This window comes from Gekko japonicus, unplaced genomic scaffold, assembly GCF_001447785.1.
Source record: "Gekko japonicus isolate JY-2015 unplaced genomic scaffold, Gekko_japonicus_V1.1 scaffold1066, whole genome shotgun sequence".
NCBI classification, from domain to species: domain Eukaryota; kingdom Metazoa; phylum Chordata; class Lepidosauria; order Squamata; family Gekkonidae; genus Gekko; species Gekko japonicus.
The window spans coordinates 39,455-66,214 of record NW_015160869.1 but is presented as its reverse complement, the minus strand read 5'-3'; the positions used below and the strand labels follow the sequence as shown (position 1 = coordinate 66,214).

General features: G+C 43.7%; 1 protein-coding gene across 1 annotated transcript in view; it reads right to left on the bottom strand.

The window, feature by feature from the left end:
- The window catches only part of LOC107119726 (neurexin-1-beta-like), a 197,921-nt gene extending 171,449 nt beyond the window's left edge, over positions 1–26,472 (bottom strand). The window contains exons 1-3 of the mRNA XM_015422304.1: positions 26,447–26,472; positions 24,495–24,588; positions 24,128–24,299 (exon numbers count right to left, since the gene is read on the bottom strand). Coding sequence (XP_015277790.1) covers positions 24,128–24,299; positions 24,495–24,588; positions 26,447–26,472 — 292 coding nt within the window. The remainder of the gene's footprint in view (positions 1–24,127; positions 24,300–24,494; positions 24,589–26,446) is intronic.
- Positions 26,473–26,760: the final 288 nt, after the last annotated feature.

Below are 26,760 nucleotides of genomic sequence, written 5' to 3'. Positions count from 1 at the left end.
AAGCTAGCTGTGGACTAGGCTGGTGTCCATGACGTCACCAAAGATATTACTCTAACCCCCACAGAAATTTTACACAAAAATCATTTTAGAAATTGTCAGATGAAGGATGGATATATAAAAGTACCAAAACGAAAAACAAACCCTGATGCATGGGGGAAAGGACAGTCTGATGGCTAAAGCAGCATCTGATTCTCTAGTACAACATATGAAGCTGCCTTACACTGTGTCCATCAAGGTCAGTATTGTCTACTCTGACTAGCAATAGCTCTCCCAGGTCTCAGGCAGAGGTCTTTCTTACCATCTACTACCCAATCTTTTTAACTGGAAAGGGCCAGGATTGAAACTGGGACCTTCTGTCCCAGTCCATCAATTTCCACTGGTTCACAGGTTTAGTATTATCTTTTCTGACTGCAAGCAGCTTTCCAGAGTTTCAGGCAGAGAAAATTCTCTCACAATACCTGTTATTATCCAGTTGGTCAGCCGTGTTGGTCTGAAGCAGTAGAACAAATTTAGAGTCCAGTCTGTTATCTGAGATCCTTTAACTGAAGATAACAAAGTTTGAACCTGTAGGAAAAGGGAAATCACATTCTTTTTCCCTTGTCCTACAAACCTGAGATCTTCTGCTTGTTGAATAGATAATCTAGTACAGCCATATAAAGCTGCCAGACAGAAATTTACACCAAGACTGAGGGACCCACTGATACTTTTCTTTTTATATTATTTATTTATTTACTATATTTATAGTCCACCTTTCTATCTCAGACTCAAAGTGGATTACATGATCTATTATATCTGTCCAAGACAAGAACAGGAGTGGATAATTTACAGAAATGACTGCATTCTTCTCACTTGAAGCTGAATCTTATTTTTCCTCACACTTTGCTATTACCATTCTTGCAGGAGTTTATGCAAACCAGATGGCAACGGACAAAAAAACTAAAGGCAGAACCAAATGTCCAGGTAGAAAAATACGCAATGATAGTGTGAAAAGTACTGGGTTCGATGCATGGAGAACTCGGTCTATGACATGTGTTCAGACGCATTTATTGTACTTCACAACAAGACTGAATAAATGGCCCTGCAAGGCCAACTATATACACTCTACTCGGTACACCTATGTTCCCATAGGAGGGTTTGAATTTCCTGCCAAGGGTGCTATTGGTGGACTCGCGGTGGACTAGGATCCTAAGTCCCCTTTGTGTTTGGGGACCAAGCTCCTGCTTTAGCCGTGGACCCCTGGTGGCAGTCCGCGTACATAACACCCCTCCCCCCTTAGTTCCAATTCAACCTGTGTTACATAGTCCTGCAGATAAGCAGGGGGTCTGTGCTTTTGGTGAGAATGCCGGGGTGCTGGCACGGGGTTGCTTATGGCCGCCTTTGGTTGGCTGGCCGTGTTGGGTTGTGGGGAGGGTGGCGGTGGCTCTTTGGGTTCTGGTGGTGTGGCCATGGGCTCGACTGGTGGGGGCTCACCTGTGCGGGGGGGGGGGGTTCGGGCCGGGCGCTGGCCTGTGGGGCGTAGAGTCCTGGTCCCTCTAGCTGGGGGGGTGCTCTTCAGCTTCCGGGAGCTGTCGCCCCCTAAATTGATCAATATGCTTTTTCAGGAGTTGGCCATCCCCTGTAGAGACGTCGTAGGATACCAGACCGGTGACTCGGACAACCTTTCCGGCAATCCGGGGGGGGCCTCTCCCAAACTTCCAGATGAACACAGGGTCATCCAGGAAGACCCCCCGGGGAGCGTCCCTTTGTTCTGTCAGCCTCCTAGAGTCTAGTGCCTGGTCAGGATGTAGGCGGTCAAACAGGATTGTGGGGCGCCGGCCCATCAACAGTTTCGCTGGGCAGCACCCGGTGACGGGGTTGGGTGTCGTCTGCTGTGTCAGTAGGAAGCAGGTGAGCCAGAACTCCCAGTCCCCATCCGTGATCTGGCTGAGGGCTTCCTTTGCTGTACATACCATCCTCTCTGCTTGGCCATTGATCACAGGATGGAAAGGTGCCGATTTTATGTGCTGGATCAGGTTCCACTGGAGGAAGTCCTGGAACTCCACCGACATGAAGGCAGTCCTGTTGTCGGTGACTATCATGTCTAGCAGCCCATGGGTGCAGAAGATCTAGCGGAGTGAGCGGATGATGGCCTTCGCGGAGGTGGTGGACACGGGGCTGATCTCCAACATTTTGGAGTATGAGTCTACTGTTACTAGGAATATCAGCCCCTGGAAGGGCTCAGAAAAGTCAATGTGTAACTGGGACTACGGTTTGTGCGTTGACTCCCACAACTGCGTGGGCGTGCTTGGTGGGTTTGGGCGGACCACCTGGCAGGTCTGGCATCTCCTTACCCAAACCTCAATCTCGGCATCGATTCCTAGCCACCAAACGTAGCTCCGGGCCATAGCCTTCATCTGCACAATTCCCGGATGTGCCTCGTGGAGAGCGTTGAGTATGCGTTGTCTACAACCCTGTCGCCCCACAGGAGACAACCCTTGAGACCCAACAGCTCGTCCCTTTGGGTTGTGAACGCTGTGAACTCAGGGCCAGCGGAGGACGTAGGCCACCCCCTTACCCCCCAGCCCAAGACCCAGGAGAGGATGGGGTTGCGGGCAGAGTGGGTAGCTATATCCACGGCCAGAAGGGGCAGCTCAGGGAGGCCTTTGAGCATCAGGACCTTGGGGGTGGGGGCCGGCATCCCCGGACAAGAGCAGCAGTCTGCTGAGGGCATCGGCATGCCCCATTGCCTTGCCTGGGTGGTGCTCCAGGCGGTAATTGTAGCCAGCCAGGAAAAGGGACCAACTAAGAACCCGGGGTGAGAGCGCCTGGGGGGGTGGGGGGGGGGTTCTGTTTGTCCGCCGCAAATAAGCTGAGGAGAGGCTTGTGGTCAGTTACAATAGTGAAGGGGTGCCTGTACACAAAGTTATGAAACCTTTTCACCCCCACCAGAATCGCCAAACCCTCCTGGTCAATCTGCACATGATTGCACTCGGTGGCTGTCAAATTCCATGAGTAGTAGGCTACGGGGACCTCCCAGACATCAGGAAGAAGGTGGCCCAGAACTGCATTGACGCCATACGGGGAGGCGTCGCACATGGGGACTACTGGTAGGGACTCATCAAAGTGTGCCAGCACCTCATCGAGATGAGTAGCGCCTTGACCCCCTTGAATGCCACCTCCTCTCTCAGGCCCCACGACCAGGGCACTGATTTGTCCAGGAGGCAATGAAGAGGTTCCACAACTGCAGCCTTGTGTGGCAGGAAGGCATGATAAAAGTTCAGGAGTCCTAAAAACGCCTGATGTTCTGCCTTGCATGTGGGTCTGGGGGTCTCCACGATGGCCTTGACCTGTCCCTCGCCGGATGGAGGCCAGACGCGTCGAACCAGAAGCCCAGGAAGTCCAGCTTTGGGACTCCAAGGAGGCACTTCTCCCGTTTGACTTTGAGGCCCGCTGAGTCGAAATGGCTAAGGACAGTGCGGAGGTGGAAGGTGAAGCCATCTGGGTTGGCCGTGGCAATGAGGACGTCATCGAAAAATGGTGTTACCCCAGGAATCCCTTTCAACAAGGAGTCCATTAGTTGCTTAAATATCATCAGGGCCACACTTACGCCAAACTGCAGCCTCCTAACCTTAAAAGCCCCCCGGTGTGTTACAATAGTCTGGGCTGTTGCTGTGGCCTCATCCACTGGCAGTTGTTGGTACGCCTGCGCAAGATTCAACTTGCCAAAAATCTTAGCCCCCCCACTAAGGAAGCCAACACATGACTCATGACCGGGACTGGGTAGGCATGGTCATGGAGGGCCTTATTCAACGTACATTTATAGTCCGTGCAGATGTGGACGTTGCTGTTGGGCTTGATGGGGGTTACAATGGGGGTCTCCCACGGCGCATGTGAGACCAGTTCGAGGACCCCTTGTGCCACTAAACGGTACAGCTCCGCATCGATTTTCGGCTGCAAAGCGAGCAGGGTGCAGAAACGCATGCAGATAGGGGCAATTTGGGGGTTGAGTTGCAATGAAACAGAGGGCCCCTTGTAACAACCCAGAGCCCCATCAAAGACCTCAGGGAATTCCCTGCAAACCTCAGCAAAGTCCCGCGGTGCACATTTATTCACCCCCCAAACTGTGATGACCAATGGCGCAAACCACGCCTGCCCCAATAAGCTAACCAAATTCCCCTCCACTACAATCAAGTCCAGGAAATCCTCAAAACCCTGGCACTTCACCCAGAAAGTCTCTATGCCCTGTATTGGGACTGGGTTCCTCTGGTAGTCCACCAGGCTCAAGGGCGGCCGCAGGTGGGGCCCACCATTCGGACAAAGTCTGTTCAGTGTTTCCACAGATTGATGGAGTCCATTTCCATTGGGCAGGGGGACCCCTCGATCATGACCTGGACCTGGAACTTCAGGGCTGTGGGCAAGTTGGGGAGGCGTAGTACCTGTAGTGAGAGCTGGCTGGTCAGGAGGTAGAGATCGTCCATGTCCTTGGTGGCCTCGTAGTGTGCAGAGGCCTGGCGGCGTGGTTGTGGATGGGGTGAATGATTCCAGTTGCCCTTGGATCTGCAGATGCAGGCAAGGTGTCCTTGTTTTCCACATGTGTGGCAGTTGGTGTCACAGAACCGGCACAACTTTCGCCCGTGCGCCTCTCCGCAGCTGGCACACGGGGAACGTTTGGCAGGCTTTCCAGAGTGTCCGGTGGATCCCGGCGGCTTCCGGCGGTGGGGTGGGCAGATGAGACGGATGTTGTCCTCGTCTGAGTTCTCAGGCGCTGAGTCGGGGAGCACAAGATGGGATGCTGCCGGTGGTCGGTCACGGTGGGAGGACTCGTGGGCGATGGCGAGCTGGAGGGCCTCATCGAGTTTGAGGTTGGATGTGCTTCTCATCTTTTGGCGGAGCTTCAAGTTGCTGATTCCCCAGGCGAACTGGGTCAAGAGGTTTTCCTTTACCTTGGAGAAGGCGTACTCCATGGCGTATTGGCACAGTGCTGCCATAAGGGCTGCGGCCGTCTCGCTGGGCTTCTGGATGCGCCCCTGGAATTCCATCCTCTTGGCCAGTGTCGTTGGCTTGGGCGTGAGGTACCTGGTCAGGGCTTCTATGATCTCCTCATACGTGCACTCAAGGATAGCCTTCAGGGCCAGGAGGCTCTTCACGAGCCGGATGGTGTTCACTCCACAAGAGCTGAGGAGGAGAGCCCTTCTCTTGCCCACATCAGTTACCTCATGGAAGGCGAGGTGGCAGGTCAGTTGGTCTGTCCACGAATTCCAGAGCTCGGGATGAGTGCGGTCAAAAACCTCAAGGTGTCCTGGAGTGGAGGCCATGGCTCTAGCGCGGAGCGGGGGAGCAGTGTTCAGTGATGCCGGGTGCGGTGCTGCTCGGGAGTGGTGCGGGGCACAGTAGTGTTTTCGGGAATGATGCTCAGTGCTGTGCTGGAAGGTGAGCCTGCTCATCGGGATCCAATTTCGTCACCACTGAAAAGTACTGGGTTCGATGCATGGAGGACTCGGACTACGACATGCATTCAAACACGTTTATTGTACTTCACAACAAGACTGAATAAACTGCCCTGCAAGGCCAACTATATACACTCCACCTGGTACACCTATGTTCCCATAGGAGGGTTTGAATTTCCTGCCAAGGGTGCTATTTGTGGGCTCGCAGTGGACTAGGATCCTAGGTCCCCTTTGTGTTTGGGGACCAAGCTCCTGCTTTAGCCACGGACCCCTGGTGGCAGTCTGCGTACATAACATAGTGTCACACAGGAGAGGCTTGCTGATCTAAAATAGGGGTTTCCAACAGGTAACTGGTGAGCTTATGGTACCTTGCTGGCTGCTGCACAGTAACTTGTGCATCCTCTGCAAGACCCAGGCACAGAATAGGTCAGGATATTTTTCATTACTCAGAAGTAGCTGTTTAGACTGGATTCAAAGCAATGTCTGGTATGCACTGCAATGGCACCATCCCATATTTTCGATGCTCATCCAAAACTAGTGCCACTGTGGCTTTAATGAAAGAAACCACGGATGGAATCTCAAGACTGTGCACATGCAAAGCAAGTGCTCTACTACTGAACTACAGTAGCTCCATCACTTCTGTTTCTATCAAGGTAGCTTTAAGTCAGAACATAGTATGAATCTTGTGTTTGCCTAAACATAATAACCCAAACCAATCACTGAAGGCATCACAGAAACCCTCCTTGTGTCCTAAGTCTTGACAGGAAGGCTGTGCCACCAAAAGCATTCCCACATCAACATGATTACTGTATTTGCTTCCATCAAAATAATTTTGTTCTAGAAGAGTCAAACAGAAATGTATAAAGTTTTAATTCAAAAGCCCAGATAAAATAAAAGATACAGAACTGGTTTGGGCACAAGGTAGTAATGAGTCACAACTCCCAGGCAGACAGAAAATTGCATCATTTTGTTTGAATAGTTTTAATATGGTCCCTGTAAAAAAAAATACCTCTGATGCAGAGAGAAGAAGTTAAGGTTAAGGAGGGGGGAGATTCAAATCTGAATAACTGATGAAGACAAAAAGACTATTTGATATTAATATTGTAACAGAAACTGTAACAAAAATGTGTACATGAATATACTATATATGACTATAATACAATCTTTCTCCTGGGGCGGTGTGTGCATGTGAATGAGAAAGAATGCCCACTAGAGAAAAGGAACAATGAAAATGTACAGAGAAAAAGCAAAAAGGAACAATAGAAATTGAAAGGGAATGGCTTATTTGGAGGGGCAATATTTTGAACACACATCTGGGACTCACTTTAGCATCTGGCAAATTCTACATAACTACAACTGAACCAGGTCCTCCATTTCTGTAAAACAACTGACAAATCAATGCTTATTAATACTTCAAAAGAAAGCAAGTATACCCTAAGAATCCATTTTCCCTTCAAACACATAATTTGATAATGAAGGCAGGGTTCATCAAAAGTTCTTCAGACACAACATTCTGCCTTCACAGAAAATATTGAGAAACCTGATCAGTGGGTCATATCCTACCACTTCATTCAGCAAACAGAAGCACAAAAAGCCTTTCTTCAAGGCATGAGACTCTTCTATTATCTGGGGTTTTATTTATTATGTTAGAGCCATGGAAATAAAAAACAATCCATACCAATTACAAAGAAATGGGAACATATTTGCAACTTGATTTCCACCATGCAAAGAACATGGAGAATGAAACAGGGATGAAAACTATAGCAGACACTGGTCTTAAGCTAAGTTTGGGAGTGTTTCAGTTTTCTCCAACCATGTCAAAAATGCAAAGAAAAAGAAAGATGATGTTCACATTGTGGGTAGGTATGAAAAAGATTAATATCTTTTCAGCTACCTGAATTATTTAGGTTGTGCCTCTCAAATTTTTTATCTAGTGCAGATAAGGGTGTCACTTTTTCCATTTCCAGTATGAATTATAGTGACTCTTTCTGAATTAGTTAGCTAAATAGAAGTTCTTGTCCTGGAGACATGAGGTCCTATTGTACTGTCACAACTCAGAAAGCTGACAAAAACATATAGCTAGAGACAAATGTGACCAATTTTTTTTTCAAAAAAAAAAAATGCCTTGTGGCCCAGGGATATCTCAAAACACAATGTCATTACACCAGAAATTAATTTTGCTTCTTCCTGTTAGGGATAGCAAATTGTCTGGCTCAAAGGCTCAAGCCAGCAGTGAATTTATGCTGTCTTCTGAAAGACCCAGGTCTCAGAGCTACCCCTAGGCTGCTCTGGGACTTAATGGAAACATGATGCATCACTAGTATGACAAGAATGAGAGAGCAAGTCTACAGCAAAACTCCCAAGCGTAGGGCACAGCTGCCTCGGTATCAGTGTATATGAGTTGGTGCAGGGAATGAAGGAAAATGTTGCACTCTCCACACCCAAAGCATGCTTACACAATCTGTGTATGTATATATATATAATTATTTTTACAAATTTATCACAAAAAGTAACTATAACTCCAATGTATGTGGAACTCCATTCAGTTACTCATCAGAGGAAATTACTAAGATAAAATGATGATCAAAGAATCATAAAGGAAGAGCAATAAAGCCCTGAATACAACTTTTTATTTTGTAATAGATTTGTACTGGATTCTGACCATGTTTTCCAGAGGGGCAACTGTATTTGTTCTGTTTTGACAACAACAATAAGAATACCAGATTATTCCTGATGTAAGGGAGGGAGAAAGGTGGCTTAACCACATATGGTTCCCCACTCAAAGTGCCATCTGACTTGCTGAGACCAATGATCCCTAATCTTTTTAGCATGGCAACCCCCAAGTCCTAATTTACTCAGTATGGTGATCCACTTGGAAAAACAGAGCATTCACACCTGTAAAAGTTCCATGAATGTAACAGAATAATGTGGTTCCCAGGCTTCATGACCCACTTTTGAGTTGGGAAACCCTGGTTTATATGGTTCCCAATTTCAACCACTGACCAAAATGCTACTGCTGTCACAGAATCTCATTCAAAGCTGCACTGACTGGCTTGCTGTTATACAAGATACTGGTTATTGTTTAACAGAGAAACAAGGCACTGGGATGTTGTTTTTTTCCTGACTGCAAATCTGTTTCTGTACTCAAGGCATGCCAATAGCTATGAGTACATGTCAGACACGGTCCTCTGCAACCAACAATTGGGGGAAGGGGGCTGCTGAGGTGAGGCAAAGGTGAACCTGTGGGTTCCACACACAGGTCTCTGTTGTTCAGAGAAGCAAGGAAGTTTGACCCTGGAAGCTTTTATGTGGATCAGAGAGTATCAGCCAACTCATTACCATCTATTGGTGCTGTGAAGCTTTCCAGGTTGGTGTGGCTAGTCTCCCTGCTGTTCCCTCCCTTTGACATCTCCCCACCTGTTGTCTCTCAGGTCACCAGGTCAAGAAACCTTGTAAGCTTAATGAGGGATAATATGCAGTTTTTGCTCCCAACACTACTACTTACTGCATTTCTATCACATACCAAACAGAGTAAAAATGCAGCCCCAAAATCAATATTAAATGCACTGAAGGATATGAATGTAACAGAATAGCCGTATAAAGACATAAATGATACATGCACTAACATCTGTTGTGAAAAATTACAAGCAACCTTAAATATAATTTCTTTTTTGACATGAAGCAGTCTCAAATGTGCTTTAAAAGCCTTTGATCAAATGCAAATGGCTGAAACAGTAATAGTATAGCAATATCATACCAAATTTGTTTGCAGAAATCCACTTGGTCTAATGAAGAGATGCTATTAGTTCAATAGAAAAATTGCTGAAGCAAGCCAACAGTTCCAAATGCGGTTAGGGAAATTTACTGGATCCTGTTGAAAAATGCCGAACATGTTTTGACTAGTGTCTTCATCAGCATCCATCTGTGTGCTTCCACAATTTGTATCAGACCGATAGCACTTCTTCACTGAATCAAGTTGATTTTTACAGGCAAACAAGGGACTGTTTTGCCAGGCCATTACTATTGCATTTGATCAAACACTTTTAATCACATCTCAGACAGTTTCAAATGTTTGTGTATATTCTTTTAAGATTGTTTATAGTGTTTTGTAATGAATATTTGTACCTTTTTTATAAGCATCACTGATTTCTCTTACACACTTTCAGAAGAGTTTTTATGTGCAGGGACAGTCAAATGTGCAACCCCTTGCTCTCCTAAATAGTGCATTCAGTTCAAGAAGGACTGTACTACATTATCTTCCTGAATAGCGGAGACATCTTGAAGGTTTTAAAATTTCTGAGGATGGAACTCTTCTCTCTTTGTATTTACCATCCCTGGTTATGAATCTTTTAAAAATTTTGCTAATGTTTTATAACAGATCTTGGAGCACAGCTGCTCATTTGACATTTTGTTGCCTCTCACAAACAAGAAGCATTATGTCATTTTATGAAAGGATGCTGAAACTGTCAACAGTAAAGAAATGGCAAGCATGCTACACATTTGATTAAAACCTGAATTTAATTACAGAATCTATTGCCCTAAGAAATAAGAAGCCTTTAAATTTTACCAGATGAGAAAACAGAACATGTGAAAGAAAAGAAAAACAAACATGTATGGAAAAGGGAAAGGGGAAATGGTTTCCTACATTAAATTTACATCAATGTCCAACAGGAAACAAAACAAAACATTAAAAGCTGCCATCTATTGTTTAACATGAGATACTTTATTAAAGCCATTGAGAAAAGGAAATGTTATGTATTTTTTTTTATAAAAGAATGATTCTATGGTTAAAAATCTTCAGCTAAATGGAGCCCTTTGGATCCATTGAAAGCACTGGCTGATACTGCAAACCTCCCCGTTTTATTCAGGAATTTGTTCAGACATGTCTTAAAGAGGAATTATGGCTTCTTCTCAGAGTGTTAGATCAGAGGGTTACATTGTTTTTATAACTTGACTTCCTCCTTTACTAGTGTTTGCATAAACATCCTACCAACTGTCTTACTTCTTGCCACTAACTGGTTTAGTGTGGAACAGGAATTATGCAAATGACCACAATGGAGTCCTGAACCTAGCTACCCATGCATGGAAGGTTCCAGAGTTTTCCCTGCATTTCTTTCCATTCCTGCAACCCCTTCAAAGTCAAGAGCATTCCTGAGGTCACATGATCCATGTGAAAGAATGAGCATGTGGGTTGGTGGGCTAAAATGAGGGGAAAAGGGGATGAAACTCTCCCTTTTCCTCAGCAGACCTCTATTTGAAGGAAAGATTTCACCCTCTTGTCCTTCACTCCAGACCCCACCATACCCACACAACTATTCCTTCACCCTAGTAATGATTTTTTGTCAGAAGGGGCTACAGTAACACAAAGAAATATAGAAAAAAATCTGCATTCTGTGCAGAGCATGGTAGGATCCAAACCACTATACTTATTTTTAAAATTAATTTGTTATTATGCATTATTTCATTTTCTTCCAAACTAACTTACAGTAATACCTAGCATTACCTCCTTTTCTCCTTCCCTGACCTCCAACCCTAAAATTAAAACATACAATAAAACAAAGAACTAAGAAAAAGGCAAAGAAAAGGTTGGAGAGAGATGGAGCACGGAGTGACATTAGTAAATCCATAGTTCTTTAACGATACATCCTGATATGCTTCAAAATATCTCAAATTAGTTGAAAGAGTGTAGGGACTCACATTAGTGGTACTTTACCCTCTTGCATAGCACTAATTTGAGGATGTCCTGTTACCACTCACTTAGGTCCACTGGAATATTTGACTTCCAGGTCATCCAAAATAATCAGTCTCCCTGATAATGGTGCTCTTTAGGGAACTCAGAGAAACCATGTACGACTTAGGTATCAACCAAGTTCTTAGGATGTAAACTACAGCAAATGGCTTAGAGTGAAAATTGCAGAACCACAGGAACCACAGAGACCAGCAAAGACTGACGGAAATGTAGTGTAAAAATAAACCAAATGTAAATATCTAAAAATGCTATATTGTTATCAAGCAAAGCATGCTACCAAAATTCCATATAATACAATGCATCAATTATCAATAAATGTTTGAATAAACTGAATAAACTACATCTCAAGACATTTCATTATTTTTCACCATGTATGGTATCTCTTAAATTGGATTTATATGACTGGTTTTGATATACCTATGGAAACAGAACACTTACTTCTCAACTACTGGTCAGATCTAGACAAGGATGCCAGTCCCCAGGTGGGGGAGGGGAATCTCCCAATTTTTAGGGCTGCTCCCAGATGCCAGCCAGTTGGCAGGCGGGGTGAAGCCCCACCCCCAACAGTTGTCGGCAGCCCACTTGAAAAAAAGTGGGGCCATGCCTCCCTGCCCTGCAAGCGGAAAATTCACTGCTTGTAGGGCAGGGCCACCCGTTCCTGCCATGCAAGGAGTGAGAGCACCACTTGCAGGTCAAGCACGAGCAGCCCCCACTTCAAAAGATCTTGCCACTTGCAGGGCAGGCGGTGCCCGCTCTCTTGAAGCAGGAGCTGCTCGTGCTTGCCCTGCAAGCGGTGATCACAGTGCTACATCCCTGACATGATGATGTCACTCTGTGTGACATGATTGCCTCAGGGACAGCCCCTCCCCCTCCTGGCACACACCCTCAAATCCCCCCCACCAGGGAGAAAATAGGACCTCAAGGGTGTAGACTTTCCAATTTCCCGGGGGGGCTGGGGCTGGGCCAGAGGCATTGCTTTGCTAGGAGCAAGGGTGGCTCCCGGGGGAGGCTGCGCACCTTCCTGAAAATTTCGGCGGGGGCTGACGCCTCGCCGCCCCCACGAAGATTACGCCTATGCCTGGCAACCCTAGATCTAGATATACCAAAATCTACCAAAGAAACAATAGCCACATTATTGATTGCAGCAAAAACAGCTACAGCTGCTAAATGGAGAGAGAAGGCAGGGCCTTCCATAAATATGTGGCATCACAAGATATGGAATCTATATATACTGGGGGGAAATCATTGATCAAATAACTCAAAGTAATATGGATGGGGATATTTACTCCAAGTTTGTAGTAAAGTGGTTTCCTGTATCAGGTTATTTGGTTTTTCACAATGTGGTTCCTAAAAAATTGGTTCATATGCACTTGCTTAACATCTGGCATTAAAAAGGTTGTATGATATGTTTGGTAGTAACTTCAAGTCACAATTCTACAGATACCCAGTTGATTATTTAATTCTATGTATGTATGTATGCATGTATGTTTAGTCATGCCGACCACATGACCACGGAAATGTCTTCAGACAGCACTGGCTCTTCGGCTTTGAAACAGAGAAGAGCACCGCAACCCTAGAGTTGGATTCGACTGGCTTTCAAGCAAGGGAACCTTTACCTTTACTTTCTAACAGGACTGCTGGACAACTGAAAGACCTGATATGAAAAAGACAATTCTTGAGAAAGAGTTCTTGAAACGGATTTTGACTGGGTATCTACAGAACTGTGACATGAAGTTACTTCAAAAAAACAAATTCAGAAATATCTGCATATTATGGACATTATTTTCACATTGATTTTGAGAATATATGTTTCTTATTGCTTTGAATGCAAAAAAAACCAATACATGGTGAAAAATTAATGAAATGTCTAGAGAAGTTGTAATTTATACAGTTTATTCAAACATTTATTGACAATTTTTACATTGTATTATATGGAATTTTGATAGCATGCAGTGCTTGGTAACAATATAGCATTTTTAGACATTTACATTTGGTTTATTTTTACACGGTGTGTTTCTGTCAGAGTCTTAAAAGTGAAGACTGACTGAAGTGCAAATCTCACGTAATTGCAGTGTCTGGTACATGGCATTAATTCTGTTTTAGCATAGAAACATTGTACTATTTTAGAACAGATTCCAAAGATGAAACGTTATCTTTTGTTGGTCTGAAATACAAATCTAAAGAGGAAGAAACTACCTGAAAAACCACTTCCCATTGTTTTCAGAATATGTGAAATTCTGCACTGCACTTAGAAAGCAAGCTATTAAAATCCTTTTAGAGGGGTATGCACAAATAATCCAAGTTTTATGATTTTTAGAGTATCTCCCATCAGCAGTGGTGTCTCTTATAGAGCAAAAGTGTTTCAGTAAATGTCACCTCTAGTAAATGCACATACTGCTGTTGTTGACTTCAACAGTACCCTCTAAACGGCACCAATGCCTCTAGTTTGATTCCTCAGGTGTCTCAAGTTTGATTGATGCTGCCCTAATTTGAATAGCATATTACAATTCAGCTGTTTTCAGATGAAGAACTGAAAACAAATCATAATACGCTGGCCAGTCTTTCTCTTACGCTAACCTACCTCATAAGGGTTGTTGTGATGATAGAATGGAGAAGCGGAGAACCATGTAAACTGCCTGAGTTGCTTGGAGGAAGAGTGGGATAAAAATGAAACACACAATGAACCATTAGAAAGGAAAAGCAACTTTGGTAAAGCAAGGATGCATTTGCCCCACATATGTTCTAAACGTCTCCAAATTATTCGGATCATGCCTATAGCAAATGATTTCAAACAGGTAATTGTGAGTGAATACACCTTTTCCTTTTGCCTCAGCAGAGAATTAATCAGGTTCAGCACTGCATGAAAGAGAGATGATAAAATGTCTAATTTCTTCAGTCTCTGAGAAGGAGGGATCGGTTGTACAGTTCAAATGAAGAGGCTTCTTAATTAACCTGCTGATCTTGCTTAGTCTTAATTAAACTCCGAAGCAGATAGGGGGGATAAGTTAAAACACAGAAACCATGGTAACAAATGCCTTTTTAAAATAGGCATGCAGAAAACAGAGAGCCCAAATTCACTGCTGGCACACTAATGAAAGCTTATCATACTGCTGGAATGTAAGCAAGGTGTGATTCGGCCAAAGATATTGCAACAAACAACAGCAGGCTGGACAATCTTGGCTGCCTGGAAGCTGTGTCAAACCATTAGACCTCTGTGGAGGGCCAGTCAACTGAGAGCTGGAACGGGTGGGCTTTGGGCCAGACCCAGCTCCTGTAAATTTGAGAGCAGGAAGAGATAAGATGAAACCAAGGCAGAGGGGGGGGAGAAGTGAGGGCTATCCATAGCCAGCAGGTTCAGAGCTTCCTTGTTTCAAGCCGGAAGCCTTGACAGGGATCAGAGATTACACTTGACCTGAGTAAAGGGGCTTCACTGCTGTTGTGGCTGGTTTTACTGCAGTTCCTTCCTTTGGGCAGAGCAGACTGGTGGCAAGACCTTGACCAGGATGCCATCTCAAATGATCACTTAAGTCTAGAGACCTGAATTTGAAGTCTCACCACCACCACAGAATCACAAAGCTTCCTCAAGGCTTAGATCTCTCCTCACAACACCTCCTAGAATTAACACCAAAAAAAGATGTCCTCCTCATCATAGGGGACTAGAATGCTAAAGTAGGAAGTCAAAAGGTAACCGGAATAACAGACAAGTTTGGCCTTGGAAAGCAAAATGAAGCAGGGCAAAGGCTAACAGAGTTTTGTCAAGAGAACATGCTGGCCATAGCGAACACCTTCTTCCAACAACCTAAGAGGCGACTCTACATATGGACATCACCAGATGGGCAACACTGAAATCAGATTGACTATATCATTTGCAGTGAAAGATGGAGAAGCTCTATATAGCCAGTAAAAACAAGCCCTGGAGCTGACTGTGGCTCAGATCATGAGCTACTCATTGCAAAATTCAGTCAAACTGAAGAAAGTTGGGAAAACCACTAGGCCATTCAGATTTGACCTAGATCACGTCCCTTATGAATATTCAGCGGAGGTGAAGAACAGGTTTAAGGGACTAAATTTGATAGATAGAGTGCCTGAAGAACGATGGATGGAGGTTCATGATATTGTACAGGAGGCAGCAATCAGCACCATCCCAAAGAAACAGAAATCCAAGAAAGCAAAGTGGCTGTCGGATGAGGCTTTACAACTTGCAGGGGATAGAAGGAAAGCAAAAGGCAAAGGTGAAAAGGAAAGATTTACCCAACTGAATGCAGATTTCCAGAGAACAGCAAGGAGAGATAAGGACGCTTTCCTGGATGAACAATGCAAAGTAATAGAGGAAAACAATAGAATGGAAAAGACTAGACATCTCTTCCAGAAAACTGGAGATATCAAGAGAATGTTCTGTGCAAAGCTGGCCACGATAAAGGACAAAAAATGTAGGGACCTTACAGAAGTAGAAGAGGTTAGGAAAAGATGGCAAGAATACAAGATGGCAAGAAGAACTATACAAGAAGGATCTCAATGTCCTTGACAACCACAACAGTGTGATCACTGACCTCGAGCCATACATCCTTGAGTGTGAAGTCAAATGGGCCTTAAAAGCATTACTAACAACAAAGCTTGCAGAGGTGATGGTATCCCAGCTGAGCTATTCAAAATCTTAAAAGATGATGCTATTAAAGTACTGCACTCAGAATGCCAGCAAATTTGGAAAACGCAACAGTGGCCACAGAATTGGAAAAGGTCAGTTTATATTCCAGTCCCAAAGAAGGGCAATGCCAAGGAATGTTCAAACTATTGCATAATTGCACTCATTACACACGCCAGCAAGGTCATGCTCAAGATTCTACAAGTTAGGCTTCAGCATGCTAGCAAATTTGGAAAATGCAACGGTGGCCACGGAATTGGAAAAGGTCAGTTTATATTCCAGTTCCAAAGAATCAGTGGTGCGACCTCATTTGGAATACTGTGTGAAATTCTGGTCACCACACCTTAAAAAGGATATTATAGCTTTGCAAAAAGTGCAGAAAAGGGCAACTCGAATGATAAAAGGGTTGGAACACTTTCCCTATGAGGAAAGGTTAAGGTGCTTAGGACTCTTTAGCTTGGAGAAATGACGACTGAGGGGTGACATGATTGAGGTTTATAAGATTATGCATGGGAAAGAGCAGGTAGAGGGTCAACAGTGGGAGGGCTTCTACTGTCCTGGCCCCACTGGTGGACCTCCTGATGGCACTGGTATTTCTGGCCACTGTGTGATACAGAGTGTTGGACTGGATGGGCCTTTGGCCTGATCCAACATTAGCATCTCTTATGTTCTTATGTTCTTAGCAGTACTTGGATAGAGAACTGCCAGAAGTACAAGCTGGGTTTTGAAGAGGTAGAGGAACTACAGATCAAATTGCCAACATTTGCTGGATTATGCAGAAAGCAAGGGAGTACCAGAAAAACATCTGCTTCATTGACTACGCTAAAGCCTTTGATTGTGTGGATCACAACAAACTGTGGCAAATCCTTAAAGAGATGGGAGTACCAGACCACCTCAAATGTCTCTTGAGAAACCTGTATAAGGGTCAAGAAGTGACACTTAGAACCAGATACGGAACAACTGATTAGTTTAGCATACGAAAAAGAGTAAGACAAGGATAAATATTGTCACCTTGCTTATTTAATTTATATACAAAGTACATCATACGAAATGCTGGCCTGGATGAATCACAACCCGGAATTAAGATTGCTGGGGAAAACATCAACAACCTCAGATATGCAGATGATACCACTCTAACGGCAGAAATTGAAGAGGACTTCATGAGCCTCTTGCTGAGGATGAAAGAGGAGAGTGCAAAAGTTGGCTTGAAACTCAACATTAAAAAAAACTAAGATCATGGCATCCGGCCCCATCACTCCTTGGCAAATAGAAGGGAAAGTCATGGAAGCAGTGGCAGACTTCACGTTCCTGGGATCCAAGATCACTGCAGACGGTGACTGCAGCCATGAAATTAAAAGACGCCTGCTCCTTGGGAGGAAAGTGATGGCAAACCTAGACAGCATAATAAAAAGTAGAGACATCAACCTGCTAACAAATGTCCGTATGGTCAAAGCAATGGTATTCCCAGTAGTAATGTATGGCTGCGAGATCTGGACTATAAGGAAGGCCAAGCGCCAAAGAATAGATGCTTTTGAATTATAGTGCTGGAGAAGATTCTTGAGAGTCCCTGGGACTGCAAGGAGATCAAATCAGTCAATCCTAAAAGAAATTAACCCTTACTGTTCCCTGGAAGGCCAGATACTGAATAGTTTGGCCACCAAATGAGAAGGGAGCACTTACTGGAGAAGACTCCGATGCTGGGAAAGATTGAAGGTAAAAGAAGAAGGGGACGGCAAAGGATGAGATGGTTAGACAGTGTTATCGGTGCAACAAACATGAAATTGAGCAAACTCTGGAGGATGACGGAAGACAAGAGGGCCTGGCGTGATGTGGTCCATGGGGTCATGAAGAGTTGGACTCAACTTTGCGACTGAACAACAACAAACAACAACAACAAATTTGCAAATGAAAAGCTTGCTATCAACGGTTAGTTCTGCTACTACACAAGCTGCCCAGTATCTGTCTCATCTGTTGAGGCAACAGTGTCAGGAGAACTGAAAGAATAACATGAAAATGAGGATTAGGACTCATGGATCCATTCCCCCCTCCCCCCAGTATGGATGCACAGGGCTCAAAAGGGAAGGCAAAGCTCCTTGCACTGAGTGAAGGCACCACCACTAGTGGAACCGATCCATGGATACAACCACTGAAGAAGCTTTCTCTCAGCAATCTCTGAAAAAGTATCCTGATGCCACGGCAGTAAGGTTTAAAATAAAATTTTGAAAATCTCTTCAATTGATGAGATCATTATATTGCCACAGAAATATCTGTAAGTCCTGTTGTGGTTCATGTGAAAACATACCGACTTTGCCATACCCCAAGGAGGATAACTATATTGCATGTCAATACACTACTATTGATTAAGGCATTATAGAATGGCATTATATACTCCCCCCCCCCCCATCAAAGCATTCAAGGCACTATTAGGGAGCACTGTCTGTAGTATATGGATTTATTAAAGCTAGTATATATTGGGTTGAGGTTATGAAGTCAAAATGGACAGGGGGCTGGAAACCCTTACAGGGGCCAGGTTGTGCAGCCAGTAGATATCGTTAAAAACAAGCCTGAGCCGAAAGTTCAGCTGATAACACGAGCTGATATCCCCAAAGAATCTTTCAATAGGTACTGATTGGCTGCCTGATTGAGGGGAGGATTTACACTGGAGTCCAAAAGGATATCATTGTCCAGGCGACTTTCCAACTCACAACTCTTGGTGGTTCACCATATGTGGCCCTACAGCATGGACCTGAAGATTCTTGGTTTTACCCCTAGCAGCTCTTGACACATATAGAATCTTACAAACAGAAATGGTTATGACTGGAGCAGTACTAACTTTGTAATTGTCCTGCAGGGATCAAGCACACTAACCACGTTTGTCTGCAGAACACAATTATGAAGCCAATATAAATTAAGCATTTCTGGAAGTGATTAAGTTAATGAATTAAGTAAAGCATGGAGTCAGATTGACTGGGTATGTAATGTGCTTTTTGTCACACAAAAAATCGCAGTGGGAAGCTAATCCTTTGGCTTGACCATGAGATGATTTGATTCTCATCTTGTATTTCCTGACAAGAACCCAAGCTGGCACAGATAACTGATAACTGCACAACCCTCTACAATATTATGGGCTGGAGTCAAAGAATCATGAGTTGAAGGAAAACAGCCACTAATGCTGTTCTATCTACATGCATATCACAATATAGCAGTTTTCAAGCTTGCACAAACTTTTGAACAAATGGCAGAACATTTTTCAAGTTCAGTTCTCTTTTTTGTGTGCAACACTGTACAGAATGGTATAAAATTACATTTGTATGAATGCACTTTCTGCATTTGGAAGAGCACCTTTGAATTCAACTTGTACATGAATATTCAGCAATTACTTTGAATTTCACTGAAGGTAAACTTGCTTATGGGTTCATTATATGGGGGTTCAATTAACTCCATCTCTTTTTGACTTTGGCTGAAAGTCTGTCCAGTTGCCACTATCTTTTTTTCAGTTTAGCCCTTGCTTTGAGAAGTCATTTCTTTTCCCAGGCCAATGTAAGTGGAAAGTTTCTTAGGAAACAAAAGGTAGACAGCTCCAGGAAATGTTTCCTAACTACCTCTAGAAGGGAAGCAGAAGTAGAATTGGTCTTGAATAACAAAAATGGGGCACAGATGTTGAAAGGAAATCAGAAAACAATCTAGTAATGTGAAGTTTAAATTGCAGTGTGATTCACCACTAGCAAAGTCTCTTCCTCTTGTAAGATCAACAGTTTCTATTAGGAAGAAAGTTCCCAAGTGACAAGACTATCACCATGTTAATGATTTGTTAAAAGACTGTTGGAATCTGTGCCAAAGCACACAGGGCCAAGGATCCACACACTGCCAATATTTCACTGCTGCTCTGCAGTATGGTGGAGTTGGACAGGGAACACTGGTGAAACTACAACAGACCGATTATAGTAAGAACATAAGAAGAGCCCTCCTGGATAAGAACACTTGTCCATCTAGTCCAGCATCCTTTCTCACACAGTGGCTAAGCAGTTTCTCTGGAGGGCCAATAGCAGTGTACAGAGGCTCAGACCTTCCCCTGATGTTGCCTCCTGGCACTGGTATTCAGAGGTTTACTGCCTATGAATGTGGACATTCCCTGTAGCTACTATGGCTAGTAGCTGCTGATAGCCCTGAAATTCTTGAATCTGTCTGTTCCCCTTTTAAAGCTGTGCTTGTGGCCATCACTACATCCTCTGGCAGCAAATTCCACATTTTAATCACTTGTTGAAGTAAAGAAGTATTTCCTTTAGTCTGCCCTGAATCAGCTTCATTGGATGCCCTCGACTTCTCGTATTTGGGGAGAGGGAGGAGATCTCTGCCCCTCACAACAGACAGTATTGTCGGTGATTCCTTGACCCTATGCAGCATCTGTGGAACCTGACAGATCTGGATATAATGTGCTGCTGCTATTCTTTCATAGCAGCAACGTGGATTAAGAAGAAGGGATTAATTGTAAAAGTGTCAGATCGCATGGTTCATGGGAGAAAAATGCTAGTCAAACCCATTAGGTTGTGACGGGATAATAAGTGAAAGGCCTAGAGAGACTGCAGGCAAATGAGGAAGCAGCAGGACGACCAGACAGTGGAGCGTGACATCGTGCCCCCTACTCTTTTCATCCTTTTGCAAAGCTATGAGAAAGATGTGGTGCAAATAATGTAATACAAACTAGTGGTTGTCTACAGATGCCCACACAGGTACAAATAGTCAGTGATGTACTGTTGTGTTTGTGTGTGAATAGAGGCGAAGGAGAATACGGAACTGAGGACAATGTATCGGAAGCCTTTGGTTCCAAGCAAGATAAATGGCTATAAAACCAGGAGAGTAGGAAGATGGCATTGAACAGAGAGCAGCAGCAGCTTTTCCTCTTCTGCCGTGAACAAAGGCAAGATGATGATACTGATAAAACCTCAAAGAAAATTAAAGACCAAGAGTGATTGGCCTGAGCCAAACAATAACATGCACAGGGGGATTCTGAGTTATGGCTGAAACCCTGGCTTTAATTAAGCCTCCTTGGAGCCCCAATGGGGATTGTTAAAAACCAACAGAAAGTCTGCAAACTCTTTTTAAAAACAGTTTATGAAAAGTTTCCAGATTTTTCTCTCTCTGCACAAGAATTTAACCATATGTGGAACTGTAGGAAATCCAGGTGGATCCTGTGAATGTACAATTGTGATAATAAACAAATATATATGTTATCCAAATTCTAGTTGATCACATCGATCAGTCTGTTTTAGCAGACAAGTTTCTAAGAATGGAATGTTTTCATTTAGTGCACCAGAGACCTGCAAACCTGTGCACTGGCCTATTTCCCCACCCTCAGAGTAATGTCACCTGGAACAGTGGACCAGGAGTCCCAGGCTGTGTACTGGAGGTTCCAGAGAAGATGAGAAGAAGAGATTGGATTTATACCCCGCCCTTTACTACCCAAAGGTGTCTCAGAGTGGCTTACAAACTCCTTTCCCTTCCCCTCCCCACAACAGATACCCTGTGAGGTAGGTGGGGTTGAGAGAGTTCTTGACAGAAACTGCTCTTTTTCAAGAACAGCTCTGACAGAACTATGGCTTGCCCAAGGTCATCCAGCCAGGTGCAAGTGGAGGAGTGGGGAATCAAACCCGGTTCTCCCAGATTAGAGTCCACGTACTTAACCACTACACCAAACTGGCTCTCTACACCAAACTGGTATAGAGACATCCCCTTGCATCATATGTCATCCTAGGGATAGCTACCTGAATTAGTTTGGAGTGTCTGATTCTTCCTTGCATGGATACCCTGACCTTCAAAGAAACAGGATTAAAATGCCATTTGCCAATACCCAGAACCAGAAGTTGGGCTCCAGGGCTGCATCAAATAACATCCGCAACTAACGTGACAGATGAAGTTCTGAACTGCTTAAAAAAATAATCGCTCCCACCTCTCTGGATACAACCCCTTGAAGGTTTCTCATAGGCACAAGAGGCTCCTGTTCTCGATGAGGGTTGCAGAATAATTAACAAGGAAAAGGAAGATCCAAAGTGTTGGAAAGCCATGGTAAAGTGCTGCTTAACCATGAATTTACAGGTTGACCTAGGCAGATTGCCTACCCCAATGAGTTTTCTCCATATGTAAAATAGAAACAACAGTAACACTCATAAGGCTTTATGAATAAGACAAGAACTGCAAAGCACTCCATTATAGAGGCTTGGGGTGATAATCCAACCAGCCACAACACAAATAGCCTCTTCTGGAGACTTTGGGGTGTCCTTTTCCCTACCCATTCACAGCTGGCCGAGGGTCATTATGTGTTGTTGTTCATAGAGGGTTAGATCCACGCTTTTGTGAACTAGGGTGCCATTTCTCAGATGCATGAAATGGTCACAGAAGTATGTGTGTGAGTGGGCAGGTATAATATGTGAATCTATGTCCAACAGTATTATGTGGATAATTTGTGTTAGCAGTATTTTGGAATATATTTTGTGACGTCTGACCATAATCTGAGCCAGGTGCTATTTCTTTGAGAGTTCTCTAACTGAGTCATACTCTAAGCCAGAAGACAATTCAGATGCCGGACCCATAGAAAAAGTGCATTTCCCTGGGATCTGGGCATTTAGGACACTAACAGGTCAGTGGTTTTAGTGGGAGAGAAGACAGGGTTTCAAGGAGGCTCCAATGAGATCTCCCTTGATTGGGCTGCCAGTGTTACTACCATCAGGCCAGTGAGAAGGATCATTAGGGCAGGATTCAGGGACTCAAAGAGGATTTGGGGGCTTATGGACAGGCATACAGGAAACGTTACCATGCCTCTAATATGTTGCTGAGAGTGTTTTCAAATTCTGGAATTTGGCTCAAAGGAAAATGGGGTATTTTCTGATTAGTTCAGTTTGCCAGTGTCCCCGCCTATCCCTACCAATGATTAAGAGTCCAACCAAATGAATAAGATCCAAGTAGCATTGATGTGATCGAATTCTGACTGATGGCATCTGGTGATTCTTTGCTGGTATTAATCAAATGATATCCAGAAGGTGATTTTTTGCCATATATTTTAGTCATGAGAAAGTAACAAGCCTATGCTTAGATTCAGGTGGGTAGCTGTGTTGGTCTGAAGAAATAAAACAAAGTTTGAGTCCAGTGGGAATTTTAAGACCAACAAAGTTTAATTCTGGGTATAAGCTTTTGTGTGTATGCACACTTCTATGCTTAGTTCAAATACCTGGCCAACATCTTATTGCCATGAAGAAATAAAGACACAACTGAAGAAAACCAGTACACAGTAGGAGAGGGGTACACCTGGACCTCTTGCGGTGTTGCAGAGGATGCTAGAGACAATTCTTGGACTTCCAGTTGTATTTGGGGAAACAAAAAACTTTGGCAAGATCTTGAAATAGAATTTTACTGATAACCTCAAGGCTATTGTAATGCAGTTGCTGCATACTTACTGCTGTATTAGACATCATGCCTGTATGGGAGAGGACTGGATTGTTTCAGCCCCTGGACAAACATCCTAAGAATCTAGGCACTGGTTATTTCACTAGAACATACACACCACTTTCATAAAATTCCACTTTCAGCTTTATCTTCAGTCATCTCCCACAGGCCCAAAGGACTATCTGCATAGATGGGACCATTGACCATACTGGGCAAAACCCATTAAAATGAAAGGATAGTTGATCTCATGAGAACAAGAATTTTATTCATTTGGGAAATTAACAGGGAAGTTAAGCTGGTTTTTATGAGAAAGCTCTAAAGGAAGTGGATTGCGGACCACAGCTATTGTGCCTAAGCAAATGCTCTTAAAATCAATCCCATTTTTCTTCCAAGGCAGCATTTCTTGGCTTCTGTGACTGCTTTAATACATTTTGTTATTTCCCCATCTCCACAAGCTATAAAAGGTTTGTTATAAAATAAACACAGACAATGTTTTCCTTAATACCATTGTTCTGAACATCCAGTTCTGGAATTTTTGTTTTGTTTTGTCACATAGTGCTGCTTTTGTCAAAGCCTTTATTTTTCTATGTATACCAATACGCTAATAATTTAAGGAAAAAATATTAGCTTAGTGACTTGACGTCTACGTCTTCAATTTCATTAATGTGTTAAATTTTGTAAAGACAGTCTGTGTCTTTTTTGGTTCACCTAAGAATTATTGCCATTATCGTAGGCTACAACATACTGATGATTTTTCACACTGGAAAAGAACACTGGAAGAAGTCAAGATCCTGTGTGCACATATAAGGCAAGCACGACACTGCTGTCCATCCTTATCTCCATCAATCAAACAGCCTTTATTTATGACCTTACCTGCTGGGTAGCGTTCTATAACTGGCCAGCTGTCCACCTGTAATGTGGCATTGCCGCCACTTCTTGTAAAACGTACTACATGGTATTTCCCATCGTTAATGATCGCGTTGACCTCTTCAATTGCGATATCATCTGTTCCAACATTAAATTTAACTCCAATCTTTCCTTGGTGCTGTAAAAAAATGTGAGAAGAAGAAAAAAATCCTAAAATTAATCAGGAGCTCTTTTTAGATATAAAAAACCAGATGCTGTGTTATGCTTCCTAAAAACATCTGTTCTCCTTAGTGTAATTTCTGCATGAAGCAGACAACAATTCCCAGAGCCAATCCTGCACAATTTGTGACCTGCCAGCCAGAATGCATCCTACCAGCCATGTTTTCTTGATATCATCCCCTGGCTTTTGCCTTTTAAAGTTTATTGAGCCTTGATAGGATCCATATATGTACAGTAACCCAGTTTGACTAGATGGGACACAATTTACACACAGAGTATAGCAAATCATTTTTCTTACAGTATCCATATCTTATGTTTGTATCCTGCTGTTCCTCTAAGGAGCTCAGATAATCATACATTTGATCAGGAGGTTGGATTAAATGACCTATAAAACCCCTTCCACTTTTAGCACTCTACAGGGTTCTTCCCCATTTCCCTTTATTCTCATGACTCTGTGACTGGATAGTGTTTGGAGATAGATACAGGGAACTTATCACCCTTACACTGAAATCTGCACTGGCTTTCCATTTGCTTTCAGGCACAATTCAAAGTGATAATTCTTACCCATGATGATTAAAAAAACCTTTGCACTTGGGAACCTGATAGACTGCCTTCTCCCATACTATCCAGACCACCAGTTAAGATTCTCTTTCCAAGTACTCTATGACCCTGCCTGCAGAAATGAGGTGGGTGGTGACCACAGAAAGAGCTTTTCAGTGGTGGCACCTTGCCTTTGGAATGCCCTTTCCCTTGAGGGTCACTTAGCACCCACCTTACTGTCCTTTAGGCACCAAGACATTACTTAACCCAGGTTTTTAATTGCAGGGTTCTATATTTTATTGCTGTTATGCTCTGCTTGCAGTCAGGGGGCCATTTTGTGGCTCATGGCTCCACGGCTTGTTTCAATAGTGGGTATTCTTTTGACCACAGTTTTTATGATTTTATTGCATTATTACCAGTTAACTGCCTTAAGCAGGTTTCTGGAGAGGCCACCTATATATTTTCTAAAGAAACAAACTAACAGCATCTAGCCCAAAGTCACCAGGTGAACTTCATGGCTGAATGGGGATTTAGACCCACTACTACTAGTCCATGGTGGCTCAAGTGGTTAAGACGCTGAACTGCAGACTGTGGAAGGTCAATAGTTCAGCAGTTCGAGACCTGGGTGCCGCATGATGGAGTGAGCTCCCATCTCTAGTTCCAGCTCCTGCCAACCTAGCAGTTCGAAAGCAAGAAATTGCAAGTAGATACATAGGTACCACTTTGGTGGGAAGGTAACGGCGTTCCGTGCGCCTTGGTGTTTAGTCATGCCGGCCACATGACCACGGAAACATCTTCGGACAGCGCTGGCTCTTCGGCTTTGAAACAGAGGTGAGCACCGCAACCCTAGAGTCGGACTCGACTGGCTTTTGAGCAAAGGAACCTTTACCTTTTACTACTAGTCTAGTGCTTTAACCACAATGCCACCTGGTCTCATGTGCTTACGTGTTGATCCACAATGGGTTTACACGTTGTAATCATGAATATAATCAAAGCAAGGGGGCCATACAGAAGAGGCTGAGCTTCCTTTGTATTTCTACCTCTACTTTTCAGGGTGAATGTCAAGATTTAAACGGAAAAGCTGCTGAAATGATGAAACATCAGTAAACCACCTCAACTGATCCTTGGGAACATGGCTTGAGGATGTCCGCACATTGATATCTGACGAATTGCTGCAACAGAACCACTGAGCCTTAATACAGAATCCTTTCAAGCATCCTCACATATGATGGCCATCACGTAAGAAAATGTAATGGTCCACAAAGAGAGAAGCAGTCAAAATAGTGACTGTCAAACCTTGACTGTCAAAAGGCTCATATTCCAACTCATTTACTTCCATCAAATGGAACGAGCTCTATTATTGCTAGGTTTGTAAAAAAAAAAAATCCCCTATGGTGTGTTTACACCATCACGATTCAGAGATTGTTAACTCAGTGCTGTTATTCTCGGACAATACCAGCAGCTTGAAGCTAGGAATTTCAAGTGTTGCAGCTGTACTCTGGATTGCTGACTGTCCTGGGTCATTCTCAAATCACTATGCTGTCTGAAAACACTATGAGCTCTTACCCCATGGAAGTGACCAAAGCCGTCATTGTTTACATGAACATTGATTCTAATATAAAAGGAAGAAGTGAGTCAAATCCCCTGACCTTGTCAGGGGTTGTTCACTTCCTCTCAGCTTATTTCAACCTCCAATTCACACCTTGACAATGTAGCAAAATTGGAGGCAAAGGTGAGTTCAGAGTTTCTTAATCCCAGGATAAATGATCACATAAACAGACCCGGAGTTTTAGCAAACACAAAACCACTCTAAAGCAGAATACATTCCAATATACATCCTGGAGATGGGTGCAGAGAAGGTTGGTACACTTAATCATCAG